This window comes from Hypanus sabinus, chromosome 9 (assembly GCF_030144855.1).
Source record: "Hypanus sabinus isolate sHypSab1 chromosome 9, sHypSab1.hap1, whole genome shotgun sequence".
Lineage (NCBI taxonomy): Eukaryota > Metazoa > Chordata > Chondrichthyes > Myliobatiformes > Dasyatidae > Hypanus > Hypanus sabinus.
In genome coordinates, this window is record NC_082714.1 from 3886179 (window position 1) to 3907944 (window position 21766).

General features: G+C 41.1%; 1 protein-coding gene across 1 annotated transcript in view; it reads left to right on the forward strand.

The window, feature by feature from the left end:
* xpo6 (exportin 6) overlaps positions 1-21766 on the forward strand; it is a 166215-nt gene that overhangs the window by 49622 nt on the left and 94827 nt on the right. Inside the window, exons 2-5 of the mRNA XM_059978874.1 lie at positions 5599-5689; positions 13787-13899; positions 14434-14631; positions 19886-20045. Of these exons, the coding sequence (XP_059834857.1) occupies positions 5599-5689; positions 13787-13899; positions 14434-14631; positions 19886-20045 (562 nt within the window). The remainder of the gene's footprint in view (positions 1-5598; positions 5690-13786; positions 13900-14433; positions 14632-19885; positions 20046-21766) is intronic.

Consider the following 21766-nt stretch of genomic DNA (forward strand, 5'->3'; position numbering starts at 1 on the left):
AGAGATGGGCTGTGATGTTGAAATTGCTTAAGACATTGATGAGTTATAATTTGGAGTGCAGTCTGCGGTTTTGGTCACCTACTTATAGGAAAGATGTAAATAAGATTGAAAAAGTATAGAGAAAATTTACAAGGATGTTGCTGAAACTGGAGGATCTGAGTTACAAAGAAAGATTAAATACAAACCCCATTTCCAGAAAAGTTGGGATATTTTCCAAAATGCAATAAAAACAAAAATCTGTGATACGTTAATTCACGTGAACATTTATTTAACTGACAAAAGTACAAAGAAAAGATTTTCAATAGTTTTACTGACCAACTTAATTGTATTTTGTAAATATATACAAATTTAGAATTTGATGGCTGCAACACACTCAACAAAAGTTGGGACAGAGGCATGTTTACCATTGTGTTACAGCCCAAACACTTAAAACTCTGAGAATGTTTGCTGATTTCTATGAACATCTCCACAGTAGATGTACCTGCACTCAGCCTGATCCAAGCAGTATTCAGCCTGACCAGCTAAGTGCCAAAGAACAATTGTGCTCTTGAATTGGCAAAATGTGGTCCATAGCTGTCAATGAAATGCTGATTCAAGTGCTTGTCCCAGATTGCAAACCCTCCAGATAGCAAATATTATTTGTCCACAGCCTCTCACTCTTGAACTTGTGCCCTCTGATTTAGAAGTCTCTGCTCTGGGAAAATATTTCTCATTATCACCTCCATTTATGCCCCTCATGATTTTGTATTCCTCCCAACCTGCCCCTTCTCAGCTGTGTTTGTTCCAACTAAAACTGTAACTGAAACATTTCATCACAGTCAACAAACATGCTGGTGAATGTCCCGTGCTCCCTTTCCACTCTAATCACACTCATGTAATTAGACGATAGTGTGGCAACCAGAACTCTGCACAATAATACAGCTGTGGTCAAATCAGAATTTTGTAAAATTTAATTCAGTGGATTTACTTTATCATAATTCCCCACTGTCAGCCATTAAGCAGAAATTCATTTGGGCAGCAAATTAAATACCGTGGTAATGAGTAACTTCAGAAGTAACCCTCCTTTTGACTCCCCAGTCTCTTACCCTCATCCACAAAGTGCAAGTGAGGAGTGTGATGAAATTCTCTTCTTGCTCAGGTGGACACAGCTCACACAACATTCAAGCAGTTTGTTGTTATCTCAGAAAAGCAATCTGCTTGACAGGTGCCACATCCACAATCAGATTGTTGAGTAGATTTGGGAAATCTTGTTGCAGTTGTATAAAACCTCGGTGAGGCCAAAGGGGTGTATTTAGTGTGGTTCTGATTGCCATATTCTAGGAAGGATGTGGAAATTTTAAAGAGATTGCAGACATTGTTTACTGCAATGTTGTCTAGGTCAGAGAATATTATCTCCATTATTGGGTTTTTTCCTCCAGAGTGTCAGGGGCTGAGGGGAAATCTGGCAGAACTATATAAAACTGGGAGGTGTAGCCAAGGTAGGTTGCCTTTTCAAACACTGTCAGTTACTAAAGGGAAAACAAGTTTAAAAAATATTTAAGGTGTGAGGGAAAAAGTTTGAAGGAACTTTGCTTCGTAAGTTTTTTAGAGTTGCCAGGGGAAGTGGTGGAAGCAGATACAGTATTCAGACAGGCAGATGAACAGAGATATAGCCCATGTGTAGACAGGCGGAATGGTTTAAATTAGCATCATGGCGTACACAAACGTCATGGGTTGAAGCGTCTGTTCCCGTGCTTTGCTATTAGTGCAGTGTGGAGAATCTGCAGTGTCTTGCGTGCACTGTCCATCAGCATCTCCCATGTGTCAGGTCTCCTACCACTAAGATCCAGCACGTAGAGAACAACATATGCAAGTGGTGGTGTTCAAAGTTGCACTCATTGGGTCCAAGTGATGTGGGTGAACCTTTACCAGAATAGTTTCGTTTGCTGCTGTTTTCTTAGCTCCAGATGTTCAATAAATGGTGGCCTTGCCGGTGTACCCAGATCCTGAAAAGTAATACAAGAGATTTTATATATAATTTCAATTTTTCTACAATCACAATTTCTGACACTAGGTCCTCAATCCTAACTCTCAGCTGTTTAAAATGCTCATCTTCTGTCATTAGTCCAGCACTGTTGTCGATAACTGGTGCATTAAAATGGCCCTTTACATCCAGCAGAAAACAGGGAACTTTGCTCTAGTTTAAAAAAAACTGCAGTATTTTAAGTGTTTACCCACTGTGTTTGTTCTGAATGAAAGCATATGGAGTGCATCTTACCAGCAATAGCTCTAAAGGTCATTTATACATTCCATGTAATTGAATGAAGTTGTGTCCAACAACCCAAGGATCTAAATAATAATGAGACAAATGTTTCCTTGGCAGGCTTCAGAATGATGAGGTGAGCTTTTGGACTGAGGGCACGTCTTATAGATTGAGAAGGCAGTTGCAGAAGAGGTGCAATACAGACAGACTGGTGCTAAGCCACGATGAAGTAGATTGAGGTCAAGAGTCTGTCTTGTGCAAGAAGTCCATTAAGTAGTCTTCTAACAGCAGGATAGGAACTGACCTTGTGCCTGGTGGTATTTTTTTTAACAACTGATCAAGGTGGCTGTTCTTTTTAAAATGATTATACTCTGATTCCCCAAGAAACCTGGATTGCAGAATTTTGAATTTTCTGTTCATTTTGTATAACTGATGTTAAACCTGTGTGGGTACTTAAAGATGCTGAATGGAGAGGCAAGTTTAAGGCAGTCCTTTTTGGAGTCAATGTGCTAAGTGCGCCTTAACCACGAGTTAGTACTTGTCAGAGTGCACAAAATGGGTGGCGTGATGGCGTAGCAGTTAGCTAATGCTTTACCGTAACCCCAATTGGCGTTCAGTTCAGTGTTTCTTTGTTCTCCCTGTGACTACATGTGGGTTTCCTCATGCATTCCAAAGACATATTGGACAGGGTTAATTGCGGGCATGCTATATTGGTACCGGAAATATGGCTGCACTTGTGGGCTGACCCCAGCACATCCACAGACTATGTTGGTCATTGATTCAAACAATGCATTTTGCTGTATGTTTTGATGTACATGACAAATAAAGCTGATCTTTATCTTTAAATATGGTTCTAACTGGATGTTATATGCTCTTAGCCATGACAAAGTGATGACTCCTGTTTGACCACTCTATGCCATTGGCTAAGGCTGTGACTTTGGTCCAATCCCAAGAGCTGATTCTAAAGCAGAGTAAACTGTACTCTCTGTATGCACAGTAGATAGTTTTCAGCAATCCTGTTGCCAAAGACCATACAGACCGACACAAGATTGGGACTGTAGTTGGTTCACCCAGATTTCTTTCTTGATAGTAATTATGCATGGTTAGAATCAATAATTCCTGCCACTCCCTGTGAGGAGTTTGTATGTTCTCACTTTGACCATATGGGTTTCTTCTGGGTGCTCTGATTTCCTCCCACAGTCTAAAGATATACTGGTTAGTAGATTAATTGTTCATTGTAGATTGTCCTGAGATTAGGCTCGGTTTGCTGGGTGGTGTGGTTCGAAGGACTTATTCTGTGCTGTATCTCAATCAATTAAATAAATAAAAGAATTCTTGCAGTAATCTTACAGTCGTAGAGCTCTACAGCAAGGAAATAGACAATAGACAATAGGTGCAGAAGTAGACCATTCGGCCCCTCGAGTCTGCAACGCCATTCTGAGATCATGGCTGATCATTCACTATCAATACCCAGTCCCTGCCTTGTCCCCATATCCCTTGATTCCCCTATCCATCAGATATCTATCCAGCTCCTTCTTGAAAGCATCCAGAGAATTGGCCTCCACCGTCTTCCGAGGCAGTGCATTCCACACCTCCACAACTCTCTGGGAGAAGAAGCTCTTCCTCAACTCTGTTTTAAATAACTGACCTCTTATTCTCAATCCATGCCCTCTGGTACTGGACTCTCCCAACATCTGGAACATATTTCCTGCCTCAATCCTATCAAATCCTTTAATTATCTTAAACGTTTCAATCAGATCCCCTCTTAATCTCCTCAATTCCAGCGTGTACAAGCCCAATCTCTCCAATCTCTCTGCGTAAGACAGCCCTGCCATCCCAGGAATCAACCTAGTGAATCTACGCTGCACTTCCTCAATTGCCAGAATGTCCTTCCTTAAACCTGGAGACCAAAACTGTACACAATATTCCAGGTGTGGTCTCACCAGGGCCCTGTACAAATGCAAAAGAACATCCTTGCTCTTGTATTCAATTCCCCTTGTAACAAAGGCCAACATTCCATTTGCCCTCTTCACTGCCTGTTGCACTTGCTCATTCACCTTCATTGACTGGTGAACTAGGACTCCTAGGTCTCTTTGCATTTCTCCCTTACCTAACTCGACACCATTCAGACAATACTCTGCCCTCTTGTTCCTGCTTCCAAAGTGGATAACTTCACATTTATTCACATTGAATGACATCTGCCAAGTATCTGCCCACTCACTCAGCCTATCCAAGTCTCCCTGTATTCTCCTAACGTCCTCTTCGCATGTCACACTGCCACCCAGTTTAGTATCGTCAGCAAACTTGCTGATATAGTTTTCAATGCCCTCATCTAAATCATTGACATAAATCATAAATCGTAAAGAGCTGTGGTCCCAATACAGAGCCCTGTGGTACCCCACTAGTCACCTCCAGCCAGTCTGAGAAACACCCATTCACTGCTACCCTTTGCTTTCTATCTGCCAACCAGTTTTCTATCCATGTTGAAACCCTGCCCCCAATGCCATGAGCTCTGATTTTACTCACCAGTCTCCTATGTGGCACCTTATCGAATGCCTTCTGAAAATCTAGGTACACAACATCTACCGGCTTACCCTCATCTAACATCCTTGTTACACCCTCAAAAAACTCCAACAGATTAGTCTAAATAGGCTATTTAGCTCATCAAGTCTAGGCTGCCCACATCTATCTACACTAATCCCACATCAGCATTAATTCCATGTACCTTGCTCATTCCAGTAGATTTTAATTACTTTTATTTTTATTCAGAGATACAGTGAGGAACAGACCTTCCAGTCCTTTGAACTGCCCTGTCCAGCAACCCACTGATTTAACCCTGGCCTAATCACAGGACAATTTACAACGACCAATTAACCTACCAACCAGTACATTGATTTAGACTGTGGGAGGAAATCCAGAAGAAACCCATGTGGTGACAGGGAGAATATACAAACTTACCTTCAGAAGAATCCTGAATTGAACTCCGATGCCTCGAATGTCATAGCTATGCAACTGTGGCCATGCCCCCCATCCCCAAAGCCTCATAAATCTTGCTGATCATTGTAAAAGTCACAACCAGTTTTATGTGCTTTCCAGTTGAATCCCAAATGTTCCAAGTCTAAATCACTGCTTCCATATTTTAGCAGAGTCAACTTTTTATATCGGTCTTATCCAATCTCTAATTCCTAGTTTCTAATCTACTCAAGCACTCCTAAGCTTGGCAATAAGAACCGTTCATTTTATTTTAAGATACTATTTTAGAGCTGTGTATGTGTACATTGGTGAATTCTTTGGATCCTCAATGACTCAGCTTTAAACTTTGGATAGCTTAATGCAGGATCACTTTTTTCCCTCAGGCGTCTGAAGAGGCCTCTCTGCGTGCACTGGAAAGTCTTATGACAGAATTTTTCCACAGCTGCACAACAAACGAACGGAAAAGGGAGATTGGTAAGTGTCGAGAGTTTCCAGCTCCTCACCACTTTTCTCATGTCTCCGGAGTTCTGATGTTATGACGGTTTAACGTGAGGGGAGCTGTGTTTTTCTCACCCCCACCCCCCAGCTTACCTGCTGGTTGTCTATTCTGTCTGGCAATTGCCATATCTCTGCCCTGTCCTTCTAGGGTCAAGAACTCAAATCTGTTGTGATGTTAACCTGTATCTATTATGAACAGACCAAACAGTCCTCTGTGGGATGAGAAATTTCTCATCTGCTTCTCTTACTGCTTGTCATGTGTTTCCTTGACAAAGGTTGCCCGAAGTACAAATATAGCATGAATATAGGGAGCTAGGAGGAAAGTTGAAAAGCAGGATTTAAAGGGTAGTAATCTCTGGATTGCTGCCTGTGCCATGTACCAATAAGTGTAAGAATAGGATGATTTGGCAGAAGAACGTATGGCAGCAGAATTGGTGTGGGGCAGAATTTTGCATTTGTGGATCATTGAGATCTCTTCTGGGAAAGTACAATCTGTAGAAAAAGGACAGGTTACACCTGAACTCAGGAGGAAACAATATCCTTGGGGCAGGATTGCTAGATCTGTTGGAGAAGGGTTTAAGCTAGGTTGACAAGGGTTGGGGGATCAGAGTGATGGGTCAAAAGTTGGAATAAAGATAGATTCATTGAGTAGAGAGACTGTGAGGAAGGATAGGCTATGGAAAGGGCATAAATGTCAGTTGGGTTGAAATACATTTAATGTGAGAAGTATCTAGAACAAGGCTGAACTTAGAGCATGGGTCAGTCCAGGAACTACATTGTATTGTGGCCATTACAGAAACTTGGCTGTCACAAGGACAGGAATGGCTGCTGGATGTTCTGGGGTGTAAATGTTTCAAAAGGGGCAGGGAAGGAGGTAAAAGAGGTTGGAAAGTGACATTGCTAATCAGGAATATTATCACAGCTGCAGAAAGGGAGGATGTAGTGGAGGGATTGCCTACTGAGTCATTGTGGGTGCAAGTCATTAAAAGGAAGGGAGCAATTACTCTATTGGGAGTATTCCATAGATCGTCCAATATCAACAGGGACACTGAGAAACAGTTTGGGAGGCAGATTTTGAAAAGGTGCAAAAATAAAAGGGTTATTGTCATGGGTGACTTCAAGATCCCTAATATTCATTGGCAGTTTGTTAGTTCAAGAGGTTTAAATGGGGGCAAAATTTGATAGGATTCTTGACAATATGTGGGCAAACTGACTAGAGGAGAGGCCATACTGCATTTGGTGCTGAGCAATGAACCTGGTCAGGTAACAGATCTCTGTGGGTGAGCATTTTGGAGACAATAGCACAACTTCCTGACATTCTGCATAGCCTTGAAGAGGATTAGGAGCAGATGATATGAGAAAGAATTTAACTGAGGGAGGGTGAATTACGATGCTATTAGGCAGGAAGTTGGAAGTGTAAATTGGAAATGGATGTACAGTGGAAATATGGAAGCTGATTAGGGAGCACTTGCATACGGTTCTGGAGGTTCTTTTCTCATTGAGGCAGGGAAAGGGTGGTAAGGTGAAGGAAACATGATTAAAAAGAGAGATGGAGTAATTAGCTATGGGGAAGAAGGAAGCATACTTAAGGTTTAGGAAGTGAAGATTAGTCGGTACTCTTGAGAGTTATGAAGTAGCCAGGAATGAACTGAAGAGACTTAGGAGAGCTAGAAGGGGCTTGAGAATCCCTTAATGTGTAGGAATATGGAAAACTCCAAGGTGTATTACATGAGCATGAGGAACAGCAGGATGACTGGAAGGGAGGGTAGGCCAATCAGGAATTGGCTGAAAAGTAGATTCATAGAAATGTACAGCATGGAAACAGGCCCTTTGGCCCATCTTGTCTGTGCCAAACCATTTAAACTGCCTACTTGCATCAACATTCACCTAGACCATAGCCATCCATACCCTCCCATCCATGTACCTATCCAAACTTCTTTTAAATATTGAATTCAAGCTGACAGCTTGTTCCACACTCTCACAACCCTTCTGAGTTTAGAAGTTCCCCCTCATGTTCTCAAACTTTTCAGCTTTTACCCTAATCCATGACCTCTAGTTGTAGTCTCACTAAACCTCAGTAGAAAAAGCCTTCTTGTATTTACCCTATCTATACTCCTTATAACTTTGTATACCTGCATCAAATCCCCCCTCAATTTTCTACATTCCAAGAAATAGTACTAACTTTTAAAATCTTTCCTTATAACTCAGGTTCTCCAGTCCAGGTAGCATCCTTGTAAATTTTCTCTGTACAGTTTCAACCTTATTTACATCTTTCCTGTAGGTAGGTGACCAAAACTGCACACAATACTCCAAATTAAGTCTCACCAACATCTTATGCATCTTCAACATAACATCCCAACTACTGTACTTTATACATTGATGTATAAAGGCCAATGTGCCAAAACTTTCCAACCCTATCTACCTTGACACCATTTACAGTAAATTAGAGACTTATATTCCCATTATTCTACAGCATTCCTCAGTGCCCTGCGGTTCACCATGCAAGACCTATTCTTGGTCCTACCATAAGACATAGGATCAGAAATAAGTCATTCAGCCCATTGACTCTGCTCTGCTATTCCACCATGGCTGATCCCAGATTCCACTCAACCCCATACACCTGCCTTCTCATCAGATCTTCGATGCCCTGACTAATCAGGAAACTATCAACTTCTGCTTTAAATATACCTGTGGACTTGGCCTCCACTGCAGTCTGTGACAGAGCATTCCTCAGATTTAATACTCTGGCTAAAAAGAATTCCTCCATACCCCTCTTCTAAAGGATCACCCCTCAATTTTGAGATTGTGCCCTCTAGTTCTAGATGCCCCCACCATAGAAAACGTCCTCTCCACGTCCACCTTATCTAGTCCTTTCAGTGTTCAATGAGATCCAATACCCACATTCTTCTAAATTCCAGTGAATACAGGCCCAAAGCTGCCAAACGCTTCTTGTACATTAACCCTTTAATTCCCAGAATAATACTCGTGAACCTCCTCTGGACTCTATCTCCAATGACAACTTATCCTTTCTGAGATATGGGGCCCAAAACTTGACAAAAATCCAAGTGCAGCCTGTTTTATAAAGCCTCAGCATCATCATGCATTTACATTTTATTCCCCTTGAAATAATTGCCAACATTGCATTTGTTTTCTTTACCACAGACCATCCTGTAAATAAGCCTTTTTACAGTCTTGCAAGAGGACTCCTAAGTCCCTCTGCACCTCTGATCTTTGAGTTTTCTCCTCATTTAAAATGCATTATCATACATTTCCTAACTGTATTCCATCTGCCACTTTTTTGCCCGTTCTTCCAATTTATCTAAGTCCTGCTGCAATCATATTGCTTCCTCAGCACACTTACCCCTCTACCTAACTTTGAATCATCTGCAAATTTTGCCACAAAGCCCTCAGTTCCATTATCTAAAGCATTGACAAACAATGTGAAAAGTAGTGGTCCCAATACTGACCCTAAAGAACACCACTAGTCGCTGGCAGCCAAGTAGGAAAGCCCCCCCCCCCCCTTATTCTCATTTGCTTCCTCCTGCCTGTTAGCCATTCCTCTATCCATGGTAGTATCTTTCCTGTAAAGCCAAAGGATTTTATCTTGTTAAGCAGCCTCATGTATGACGCCTTACCAAATGCCTTCTGAAAGTTCCTGCTTATTATTTCCTTGAAAAATCCTAACAGATTTGTCAGGCAAGATTTTCTTTTACAGAAACCATGCTGACCTTGACTTACTTTATCATTAGTCTCCAACTACCCCGAAGCCTCATCCTTAATAATAGACTCCAGTACTTTCCCAATCACTGAAGTTAGACTAACTGGCCTATAATTCCTTTTCTTTTGCCTTCATCTTTTCTTGAAGAGTAGAGTGACATAGGCAATTTTCCAGTCCTCCAGAATCAAGTGAATCTTGAAAGATCATGACCGATGCATCTGATTTCTCTTTAGCAACCTCTCTCAGGATTCTGAGATGCAGTCCATCTGATCCAGGTGACTTTTCCACCTTAAGACCTTTGAGTTTGCCTGGAACTTTTTCCTTTGTAATAGGAATGGCACTTACTCCTGCTCCATGATACTCACAGACCTCTGGCATACTGCAAGTGTCCTCTACAGCGAAGACTGATGCAAACTACTAATTAAGTTCATCAGCCATTTCTTTGTCCGCCATTACTATCTCACCAGCATAATTTTCCAGTGGTCCAATATCAACTCTCTCCTCCCTATTACTCTTTAATATAAGAAAAAGCTTTTGGTATCCTGCTTTATATCATTGGCTAGTTTGCCCTTCTATTTCATCTTTTCCTTATAGCTTTTTAATTGCCTTTTGTTGGATTTTAAAAGCTTGCCAATCATCCAACTCCCCACACACTTTTGCTACCTTATATGCCCTTTCCTAGGCTTTTATGCAGTCCTTAACTTCCCTTGTCAGCAATGGTAGCCTTCCTGTTGCCATTTGAGAACTGCTTCTGTGGGACATATCTATTCTGTGCCTTGTGAACTATTCCCAGAAACTTCAGCCACCTCTGCTCTGCTGTCAGCCTCAATGGTATCCTCCTCCACTCCACCTCAGTAAGCTCCTCTCTCATGCCTTTGTAATTCCCTTTATTCCATTGAGATGCAGGTAAGTGTGACTTGTGCTTCTCCCTCCCAAGTTGCTGTATAAATTCAATCATATTACGATCACTGACTCCTAAGGGTTCCTCTACATTAAGCTCCCTAATAAGATCAGGGTTATTACACAACACCCAATCTAAGATGGCCTTTCCCCATGTCAGCTCAAGCACAAGCTGCTCTAATAAAGCTGTCTCATAGGCATTTAGCAAATACCTGAAGCACCTCACACACTTGTCTGTATTAAATTCTATCTGCTATTTTGCAGTCCATTTTTCCAACTGGTCCAGATCCCACTACAAGCTCTGATAGCCTTCCTCACTGTCCACAAAACCCCAATCTTGGTGTCAACCACAAATTTGCTAATCCAGATTGTTGATGTAGATGACAAACCAAGCACTGATTACTGCAGCACTCCACTAGTCTCAGGCCTCCAGCCAGAGAGACAATCATTTACTACCACTCTCTGGCTTCTCCCACAAATCCAATGTCTAATCCAATTTACTACCTCCTTGCAACTTGCTACCTCATCCCTCATATTGACTGAACCTTCTTGACCAGCCCTCGTGATAGATCTTGTCAAGTGCTTTACTAAAGTCTATGTAGAAAACATAGACTTTGTCTTCATTAACTTTCCTGGTAACTTCCTTGAAAAACCTTATAAGATTGGTTAGAGATGATCTACCACTCACAAAGCCATAATGACTATCCCTAATCAGTTCGTATCTCTCCAAATACTCCTATATCCAGTCCCTTAGAATGCTTTCCAATAACTTTCCCGCTGCTCTTGTCAGGCTCACTGGCCTATAATTTCCTGGTTTATTTTTGGAGTCTAATTTCTTAAGCAGTGGAGCAACATTAGCTATTCTTCAATCCTGTGCTAAGGGCAATTTAAAATATTTCTGCTATGGCCCTTGCAATTTCTGCACTTGCCTTCCATACGGTCTGGGGATTTATCCACCCTAATTTGCCTCAGGACCGCAACACCTCCTCTGAAATCTGTTTAGGGTCACTAATCTCGCTGCTGCTTTGCCTCAATTCTATAGACTCTGTGTCTATCTCCTGAGTAAATACAGATGCAAAAAATCCACTTAAGATCTCTCCCATCTCTTTAGACTTCATGCATAGGTTACCATTCTGATCTTCTGGAGAACCAATTTTGTCCCTTGCGATCCTTATGTTCTTAATATATCTGTAGAATCTCTTGGGATTCTCCTTCACTTGTCTGCTAATGCAACCTCATACTGACTTTTAACCCTCCTGATTTCTTTCTTAGGTATTCTCTTGCACTTCTTGTACTCCATAAGTACCTTATTTGTTCCTACCTGCCTGTACCTCCTGTGGACCTCCATTTTTCTTAACCAGGTCCCCAATACCTCTTGAAAACCTAGGTTCCCTACACCTGTTATCTATACCTTTTATTCTGGCAGTCACATACAAGCTTTGTACTCTCAGAAGTTCACTTTAGAAGGCCTTCCACTTACCAACTACACATTTGCCAGAAAACATCACACCTTCTGCAAGTCTTGCACGAGGACTCCTAATCCCTTTGCTCCTCTGCTGTTTGAATTTTCTCCCCATTTAGATAATAGTCTGCACTTTTGTTCCTTTTACCAAAATGCATTATCATACTTTTCCCAACACCAAATTCCATCTGTCACTGTTTTGCCCATCCTTCCAATTTATCTTGAGTCCTTCTTCAATCGCATTGCTTCCTCAGCAATACCTACCCTTCCAACTATCTTCGTATCATCTGTATCATTTGCAAATTTTGCCACAAGCCATCAATCCCATTATCTAAATCATTGATAAACAGTGTGAAAAGACACATCGCATACTGACCCCTAAGGAACACCACTAGTCACTGGAAGCCAACCAGCAAAGGCCTCCTTTATTCCCACTCACTTCTTCCTGCCTGTCAACCATTCCTCTATCATGTCACTTTGAAGTATTGGGATAGACAAGTTCCTGGGGCTGGACAGGATACACCCCAGGTTACAATGGAACGTGAGGGCAGAGATTGCTGCGCTGTTGGTGATTATCTTTGCGTCCTCACGTCCTCAATGCTCAAGTACTAGAGCATTGGAGGGTGGCATGTTCAAGAAAGGTAATAGGGATAATCCTGGGAATTACAGACCGGTGAGTCACACATCGGTGGGCAGCCTATTGGAAAGGATTCTTAGAGATGGATTTAAGAGCATTTGAAGAAGTATAATCTGATTAAGGATAGTCAGCATGGTTCTGTGAGGGGCAGGTTGTGCTTCATGAGTCTGATTTACCTTTTCAAGGAAGAGACAAGACAAGTTGAAAGCATAGTAGTGAATGTTGGGTATATGGATAGGTTTGCCCCACTGAGGCAGGAAAAGGATGCTTGGGTCAAGGAACCATGGTTGAAAAGGGAGATGGAGCATCTTTTCAACCAAGGCAATTGATAGGATTTCTATGGTAGACTTACTCATGAAATATGGGATCCAGGGAAATGTAGCTGCATGGGGTGGCACAATAGTAAAGCAGTTAGCACAATCATTTTACAGCCCCACTGAACACCGATCGGGGCGAGATTCCTGTTGCTATCTGCTGTAAGTTTTCTCCATGACCCTGCAGATTTCCTCTGGATGCTCTGGTTTCCTCCCACATCCCAAAAGATGTACAAGTTAAGGTTAGTGAGTTGTGGTAATGTTGTTGCATCTAGCTCCATTACCACCCTCGGCAATGCATTCCAGGCACCCATTGCTCTCTTAAGAAAAGCTTTGCCCTACTCCTCTACATCGTACTTCTCCCTTCCTACCTTCATCGTACTTCCTCCTTCTCAACTAAATGTGTGCCGTTAAATGTAGGTGAGTGGTAGGAGATTCAGCTCGGAGTTAATGGGCATGTGAAAGAATAGCTAGTAGGGAAATAATTGGAATTAGCATGATGCTCTAATAAATGGCATAGTCTCTGGGCTGAAAGGCCTGTCAGATAATAATGAAGTGGGACTGAGTGCACTAAATCACGAGAATTTGGAACAAATCACTGCTGAAGCTGGAAGGAGTGTTTGTGTAGAAGGAAAGAATTAGACAATGGAGAATCTAGGGTCAATGGAAAGAGTAAGGGATAATGTGATTTCTCCAGGATAATTTTGGGAGGCAGTGTTGCCACTCGTGTTCATCTGTATAATCAGCCTAGTCTACAGGAACGCATTCTTGTCTGATAGTTCTCTGTTAGTAGTTAGACCACATTTGGAGTATCGTGAGCAGTTCTAATCATCACATTACAGGAAGTATATGGAGGTATTTGAGAGATTGAAGAGGTATACCAGGATATTAAAGTGGTTTGGAGATTTAGTTATAAGGGGAGGTTGAATACTTTTCTCTCAGTCGAACTTGAAACCTCTGGGTAGGCTGTTATGGGGATGTATATAATGCCTTCACCTTGTGCCAGATGCCTACCTCACTGTAAATATCCTTTGTCCCACAGAGGAGTTGTTAAATAATTTTGCACAGCAGATTGGAGCATGGCAGCACTGTATTTACTTCTTATCCAACACCCGGAATGAGTATGTCATGATGTACAACTTGACGGTGTTCGAGGTGAGTGAAGCCCATCCGACAAAAACTATGGTGCTGTGCAATAGCCCGGTGTAGAAATACAGGATCATCTGGTAATCAAGTTCTGATTCTGGACAGAGTGTTATCTCATTAGTTAAGTTGCACAAGGGAAACATTTATACACTGGGTTACAAAATGTGTGTTGACCTTGTGATTGTGAGAAAAGAGTGGAAGAGAGCTGCCTTAAACAGAGGAAGATAATTGACGTATAATGGTGGTGAACTTTAACTGATGTGGCTTCTGGTATAGATGTGTCAAATCACTTGGCATAAAATGGCTCTGCATAAAGATGATGTATGAGGTTACTTCTTTAGTTCTATAAACACCAGTAGTGTCTTCAATGCATTCTTATCTCTTAAATGGGTCAGGAGATCATTGAAAGTCATCAATAATGCAATTTTATAATGGCAACTTCTGATGTCAGGTCATGGGATTTCTGTTGTTTGAACCTGTATTTTGTTTCGCTTAGAGGTTTGTATTTGTATGTGAGATGCCTCCTGCTCTTTCCCATTCTAGAACCTGATTAATAAGATGTGGCTGGGAGTTCCTTCTCAGGACAAAATGGAGATTCGAAGCTGCTTACCCAAGCTTCTGTTGGCACACCACAAGACAATGCCATATTTCATCCGCAACAAGTTATGCAAAGTGATTGTGGATATTGGTCGGCAGGACTGGCCAATGTTTTACCATGACTTTTTCTCCAGCACATTACAGGTAATGTGAACAAGTGAAATGTGCTCTTTACATCTGTAATTGTTGATTTATATTGGCAATAGTTGTGTGCATGAGCACACTTTATTCTGAGAAAAGTCTTCCTAGTTTCTTTCTTGATTGGTTTGCCAATATCAAGTCATAGAACATTACAGCACAGAAATGGGTCCTTCAGCCTATCTTGTCTCTGCCAAACTAGTAATCTGCCTAGTTCCATCAACATGCACCCAGACCAAACCCCTTCATATCCCTCTCATCCACGTACCTAACCAAATTTCTCTTAAATGTTGAAATCGATCCTGTGTGCACCACTTGCACTGACACCTTATTCCATAGTCAGTCTCTGAGTGAAGTAGTTTCTCCTCATCGTCCCCTTAAGCATTTCAGCTTTTACCCTTAACCCATGACGTCTAGTTCTAGTCTCTCGCAATCGCAGTGGAAAAAGCCTGCTTGCATTTACACTCTATACCCCTCATAATTTTGTATACCTCTATCAAATTTCCCCTCCACCTTCTACATTCTAGTGAATAAAGTCCTAACCTGTTCAATCTTTCCCTATAACTTAGGTCCACAAGTCCCAGCAACATATTTGTAAGTTTTCTCTGTAGTCTTTCAATATTATTTACATCTTTCCTGTAGGTAGATGATCAAATCTATTCACAGTACTCCAGATTTGGCCTGACCTATGTATTGTACAATTTCAAGGTAACATTCAAGCTCCTGTACTCAGTATTTTGATCTATGAAGACTAATGTACCAAAAGCTTTCTTAAGGATCCTATTTACCTGTGTTGCCACTTTCAATGAATTATGGACATGTATTTCCAGGTTCCTTTATTCTATCGCACCCCTCAAAGCCCTACCACTTACTGTGTAAGACTTACCCTGACTGGTCCTCCCAAAGTGCAACACCTCACACTTGTCCGCATTAAATTCCATTTGCCAATTTTCAGCCCATTTCACCAGCCAGTCCAGTCCAGGAGCATGCCTTAAGAGAATAGGTTGAGTGGACTTGGCCTTTTCTCCTTGGAGTGATTGGAGGATGAGAGGTGACCTGATAGAGGTGTACAAGATCATGTTAGAGGCTTTTTCCTTGGGCTGAAATGGCTAGCACGTTGGGGTATAGTTTTAAGGTGCTTAGAAGTAGTTACAAGGTGGATGTCAGAGGTAAGTTTTTCCACACAGCGTGGAGGGTGCATGGAATACACTGCCAGCGACGGTGGTAGAGGTGGATACAATAGGGTATTTTAAGAAACTCTTAGACAGGTACATGGAGCTTAGAAAAATAGAGAACTATGCAGTAGGGAAATTCTAGGCAGCTTCTAGAGTAGGTTACATGGTCGACACAGCATTGTGGGCCGAAGGGCCTGTAATGTGCTGTAGATTTTCTGTTTTTCTGTTTCTTTTGTAAGTGCTTTTTTTGTACTCCTCAAGTACCTAATTTGTTCCTGCCTGCCTGTACCTACTAAGCACTACCTTTTTCTTAACCTGGGCCTCAATATCTCTCGAAAACCAAGGTTCTTTAAACCTGTTAAACTAGTCTTTTATTCTGACATGAACTTACAAATTCTGTACTCTCAACATTTCAGTATTAAAGGCTTTCCACTTACTAAGTACTGTACAACTTTGCCAAAAACCAACCTGTTGGTCAGAGTTGAATCGGGGGTTATTGGATGTTGCTGGGTGCTGTGGCTCGAAGGGCCAGAAGGGCCTATTCTGCCCTATATCACTAAATCCATACCTGCCAGATCCTTTCTGATACCATCAAACATGGCCCTTCTCCAATCTAGAATATCAACCCAAGGACCAGGCATGTGCTTTTCCATAATTACTTTGAAATTAATGGCTTCATGATCACAGTTTGCAGTGTATTCTCCTACACAAACTTCTGTCACCTGCCCTGTCTCATTCTCTTACAGTATCGCACACTCACTCGTTTGGACTTCTACAGTAGTGCTAGAAAGTTGGTGAACCCTGTAGAATTTTCTGTATTTCTGCATAAATATGACCTCAAATGTGATTTGATCTTCAAGTAAGTCCTAAAGCCTAGATAGAGAGAACCTAATTAAATAAATAACACAAAAAACATTATGCTTGTTTATTTATTTATTTATTTATTTATTAAGAAAAATGATTTAATATTACATGTATTTGTTGGAAAAAGTATGTGAACCACTGGGGTAATATCTTCTACAAAAGCTATTTGGAGACTGCTTTTCCAGTCAATGAAATGAAATTGGAGGTATGGGTTATACAGGTGCTCTGCTCAAAATAAAAAAAGGCACAGAGTCAGGTTACTGACGAGCCTGCTCTTCTCCAGAAAGATCTGATTATATGCACCATGTATCGATCAATGCAGCTTTCAGAGGAATTGTAGAGATGCATTAAGCTGGAAAAGGCTACAAAAACATTTTTATAGACCTGAGTGTTTATCAGCCCGCAAGAAGAGAAATTGTCTATAAATAAAAAAAATCAGCACTGCTGCCACTCTCCCTAGGAGTGGGCATCCTGCAAAGATCACACCAAGAGCACAACATGCAATGCTGAAGGAGGTGAAAATGAACCTGTGTAACAGCAAATGACCTGCAGAAATCTCTAGAACTTGCTGAAGGCTCTGTTTATGTGTCCACTGTAAGAAAAACATTGAACAAAAATGGTGTTCATGGAAGGACACAACGGAGGAAACCACTTGCTGCACATCTCAAGTTTGCAAAAGACCACTTGAATGTTCTACAGTGCTTCTAGGACAATGTTCTGTGGGCAGGTGAGACAGAAGTTGAACTTTTTGACAGAAATGCACATTGCTATGTTAGAGGAAAAGGGGTACTGCACACCAACACCAGAACCTCATCCCAACTGTGAAGCACGGTGGATGGAAGGAGCATCGCAAGATGGTTTGGGACCATTTTGTTGCCTTAGGGCCTGGACAGCTTGCAATCATTGAAGGAACAATGAATTCAAAATTGTATCAAGATGTTTTACAAGAGAATGTCAGGGTAGCAGTCTGTCACCTGAAGCTTAATAGAAGTTGGATGATGCAGTGACAATGATCTGAAAGACGAGAGTAAATCAACAACAGAATAGTTTAAAAAGAAGAAAATCTGTGTTTTGGCATCGCTAAGTCAAAGTTCTGACCTTAATCCTATTGAAATGTGGAAGGACCTGAAGTAAGCAGTTCAGGCAACAAAGCCCACCAACAGTTTGAAGCAGTTTTGTAAAGAGGAATGGCCTTCAAGCCGATGTGCAGTTACCAGAAATATTTAGTTGAAGTTTTTGCAGTACATGGGGGTCACACCAGTTACTGAAAGCAAAGGTTCACATTTTTTTTTTAACAAATACATGTAATATTGGTAACGAGAAAATCTGTAGATGCTGAAAATCTAAGCATCTGTGTTGCTTGTAATAAGTAAATAAATAATAATTAATAAATAAACAAGTATAACGTTTTTGTGTTATTTAATTGGATTCTCTTTTGTAGTTTTCAGACTTGTGTGAAGATCTTTTAAGCCATATTTATGAAGAAATAGAGAAAATACTACGGGTTCACAAACTTTCTGGCACTACTGTATGCACTGATTAAGGAAACTTTACTGAACATAGCTGACAAACTCCTTACCATCTAGCTCTTTTACAATGTGGGGGTCCAGTCCAGTCAATCTGTGGAAAGTTAAAATAAAATCTCTTACTATCACAATCTTGCTTTGCTCCTCTAAATCTCACAGACTGTTGGGTGGTATATAATATAATCCCATTAACATGGTCATACCTTTTTTCACTCCTCAGTTCTACCCATAAAGCTTCAATAGACAAGCCTTCCAGTCTGTTCTGACTGAGCACTGCCTTGACATTTTCCCTGACTGGTAATGCCACCCCTCCTGCTTTGTCACGTCTATAACAATGGAACCCCAGAACATCTCACTAATGGCTACAATGTCATTTTTCCACATGCTGGTCCATGCCCTAAGGTCATCTACCTTTTCTACAATACTCCTTGCATTGGGATATACATAGCCAAGAATATCAGTCTCACCATGCTTAAACTTTTCATTCCTGACTTTGTGTGTAGGCTTAACCACATCTTTCTCCACAAGTGCTCCACTATCTGTTCTGGTACTCTTATTCCCATCCTGTTGTAACTCTAGATTAAACCCTATCCCCTTTACAGAACTAGCAAACCTTACTACGAGAATATTAGTCCCCTCCAGTTCAGGTGAAAACCATCCCTTCTATACAGGTCCCACCTTCCCTGAAGTGAGCCCAATAGTCATGAGATGCCGCCATATTCTGATTTTCCACACTGAAGAAAAGTTTTAGCTGTACATTCCATTGATTTGCTTAATGATCTAAACACTAGTTAGATTGACTCTCAACCCTCAATATACACTGTGGAGTATATTGTCATGTACGCAGATGCAGTGAAGGGCTTATTTGCAGCAGCATCACTGCCAAATAGCATCATAAAAGCAGCAGTCACAATTGTCATGAACTACAATTTTTAAGAGAAAACTCAATTAGTACAAATTAAAGCAAAGTCCATTTTAGTGTGTGGTGATTAAAGTTAGGTTCATGAAACTTATCCTTGTAATTTAATCCTAATATCAGAATCAGATACTGATATATGTCGGGAATTTGTTGTTTTTGTGGTAGCAGTACAGTGTAACACAAAATATATAATAAAAATGAAGTAAATAGCGGAAAAAGGGGATTAGTGAGGATCATTCAAAAATCTGATTATAGAGGGGAAGAAGCTGTTCCTGAGTGTGCATCTTCAGGCTACTGTACATCCTTCTCAATGATAGCAATACAAAGAAGGCATGTCTGAGATGGTGAGGGTTTCTTACTGATGAATGTTGCCTTCTTAAGGCACCAATGGTGTGGAGGCTTGTGCCCATGATGACTTTACAACCCTCTGTAGCTTATTCCAATCTTGTGCATTGGTGCCTCCATTCCAGACAATTAAAATGCTCTCCATTGTACATCTGTAGAAATTTGTTTGGGTTTTTGGTGACAAATCAAATCCCCTCAAACTCCTAGTGAAGTATAGCTGCTGACATGCCTTCTTCATGATTGCATCAACGTGTTGGACCCTGAACAGATCCTCTGAGATCTGGACACACAGGAACTTAAAGCTGCCCACCCTATCTGCCTCTGTACTCTCAATGAAGACTGCTGTGTGTGCTCTGTACTTCCCCCTTCTGAAGTTCATAATCAGTTTCTATACTTATTTTCCCACAAGCTCAAATATCTCCTAATTTCAGTTAATCCAGGCTCCATCCACCACGCCTTTGGGTTTAATCATGTTGAAGACTACCTCGGAGGAGTTGGCATGCCCACGGGAGGACCTCAGTGTGGCACGGAAGGAGGAGTTGAGGAAACTGCTGCTGGATCAGGTGCCAACAGTACTGGGTCTTCTTACAGGTGAGTGTAAGAGCTGAACTGATAGTGCAATGTTAGGCATGAGGGTGATAGAAAAATTGGAAGCTATTTAGGAGGGAAGGTTTAGATTGATCTTGGAGTAGATCAGAAGGTTAGCACGTCATGGGCTGAAGGGCCTATACTGTGCCATACTGTTCTTGATAAACGCTGGCAGGTTTTTCTACCAACTACAAGATAAACAGTGAGAGTAGGGCTGTCATTTGAACCATAAGACACAATATTTTAATCTCACCAATTACTACAGTATGAAATGAATCTCCACACGATTATTGGGATGGTAATTTTTGACCATATGAAAGAAAATTGGGTTTAAATGTTTTTGAAGAGCCAGCAGTGGTGCAAGAGTAAGGAGCAAACAGCTGTAAACCCTCCAGAGGGGTAGTGTTTGATAAGTGGAAGGAGGGTGGCAGAAAGGAAACGTGTATCTGGCTGAGCTGCATAAGACACTAGTGCCTTTTAATGGAAAATTGGATGGTAGTTGTAGAAAAGATTCAAGAACATGGCATTTGGATAAGCCCTCGAATGCTCTACCGAAGGGTCAACACAGATTTGTAGACCACATGATGTTTCGTCACATTAACCTCTTTGCTTTTGTGCAACTAAATGAGATTTTTGGGAGACCAAAGTGGATCTAATTGATCTAGGATCAGTAATAGCCTCAGAAGTGTAAACCACTGCTTTTTGCATTTACTAGGATGGTGCCTGGATTACAGAGCATAACTTGTGAGGAAAGGTTGTGAGCGTGCTAGGGCTTTTCCCTTTGAAGTGAAGGATGATGTAGGTGTACAAGATGATAAGACGCATTGACAGTGTGGATAGCCAGTGCCGTTTCACGGCAATGACTAATGCGAGAGGCTATGCATTTAAGGTAATTGGAGGAAAGTTATGGGGTGGATGTCAGAGATAATTTTTTTTTAAACAGAGTGGTGGATGCATGGAAGATGTGTGATAGAGACAGATACTCTTATATAAGTATTAGATGGAGACTCATATAAATACATGAATGATAGAAAATGAAGGGCTGTGTGGAAGGGAAGCATTAGTTATCTCCCGGAGTAGTTAAAAGGCACACAACATCGTGGGAAGAAAAGCCTGTATTGCACTGTACTGTTCTATATTGACCATGAAATGCTTATGGAAGTCCAAAAAACAATGAGTAATTTGCTGTGTATTCAAACGTACCAAATGGATAAAATATGGGGGTTATAGGCTTTGTATTTCAAACTTTGATTTTTACTAGTGTTTTGGGGGTTGGGGTGGGGTAGGGGATGGTTGCTAGAGCATATCACTTGCATACCAAGTACAGTGGATTCTGGTTAACTGGGACACACAGGGACCAGTACATTTTTGCCTATTTAAGTGGCTGCCCCAATTAGTCAAAGTTTCATGGGGGAAAAAGTATAAGAAAGGCAAACTACCATTTAACTTGGCAACAAATTGTGTATTTAAATGAAAACAGAACAAGTTAGAACACTATCAATATACTAACTATAGTACTATAATATTGTATTAGTTCCTAATAGTTATCGACAGAGGAATTCATCCAGTGTACACTGTTGTGTTCTTTTGTTTGACCGTAAATGAACAAAATCAGCACAGACATGGTGTAGATAATGGACTGCCTTTATGCAATCTTTTCAGCAATTGCATCCTCCAAATTTTCATTTTCATTGTAAAATTCAAGGTAGTTGTCATGATCTTCA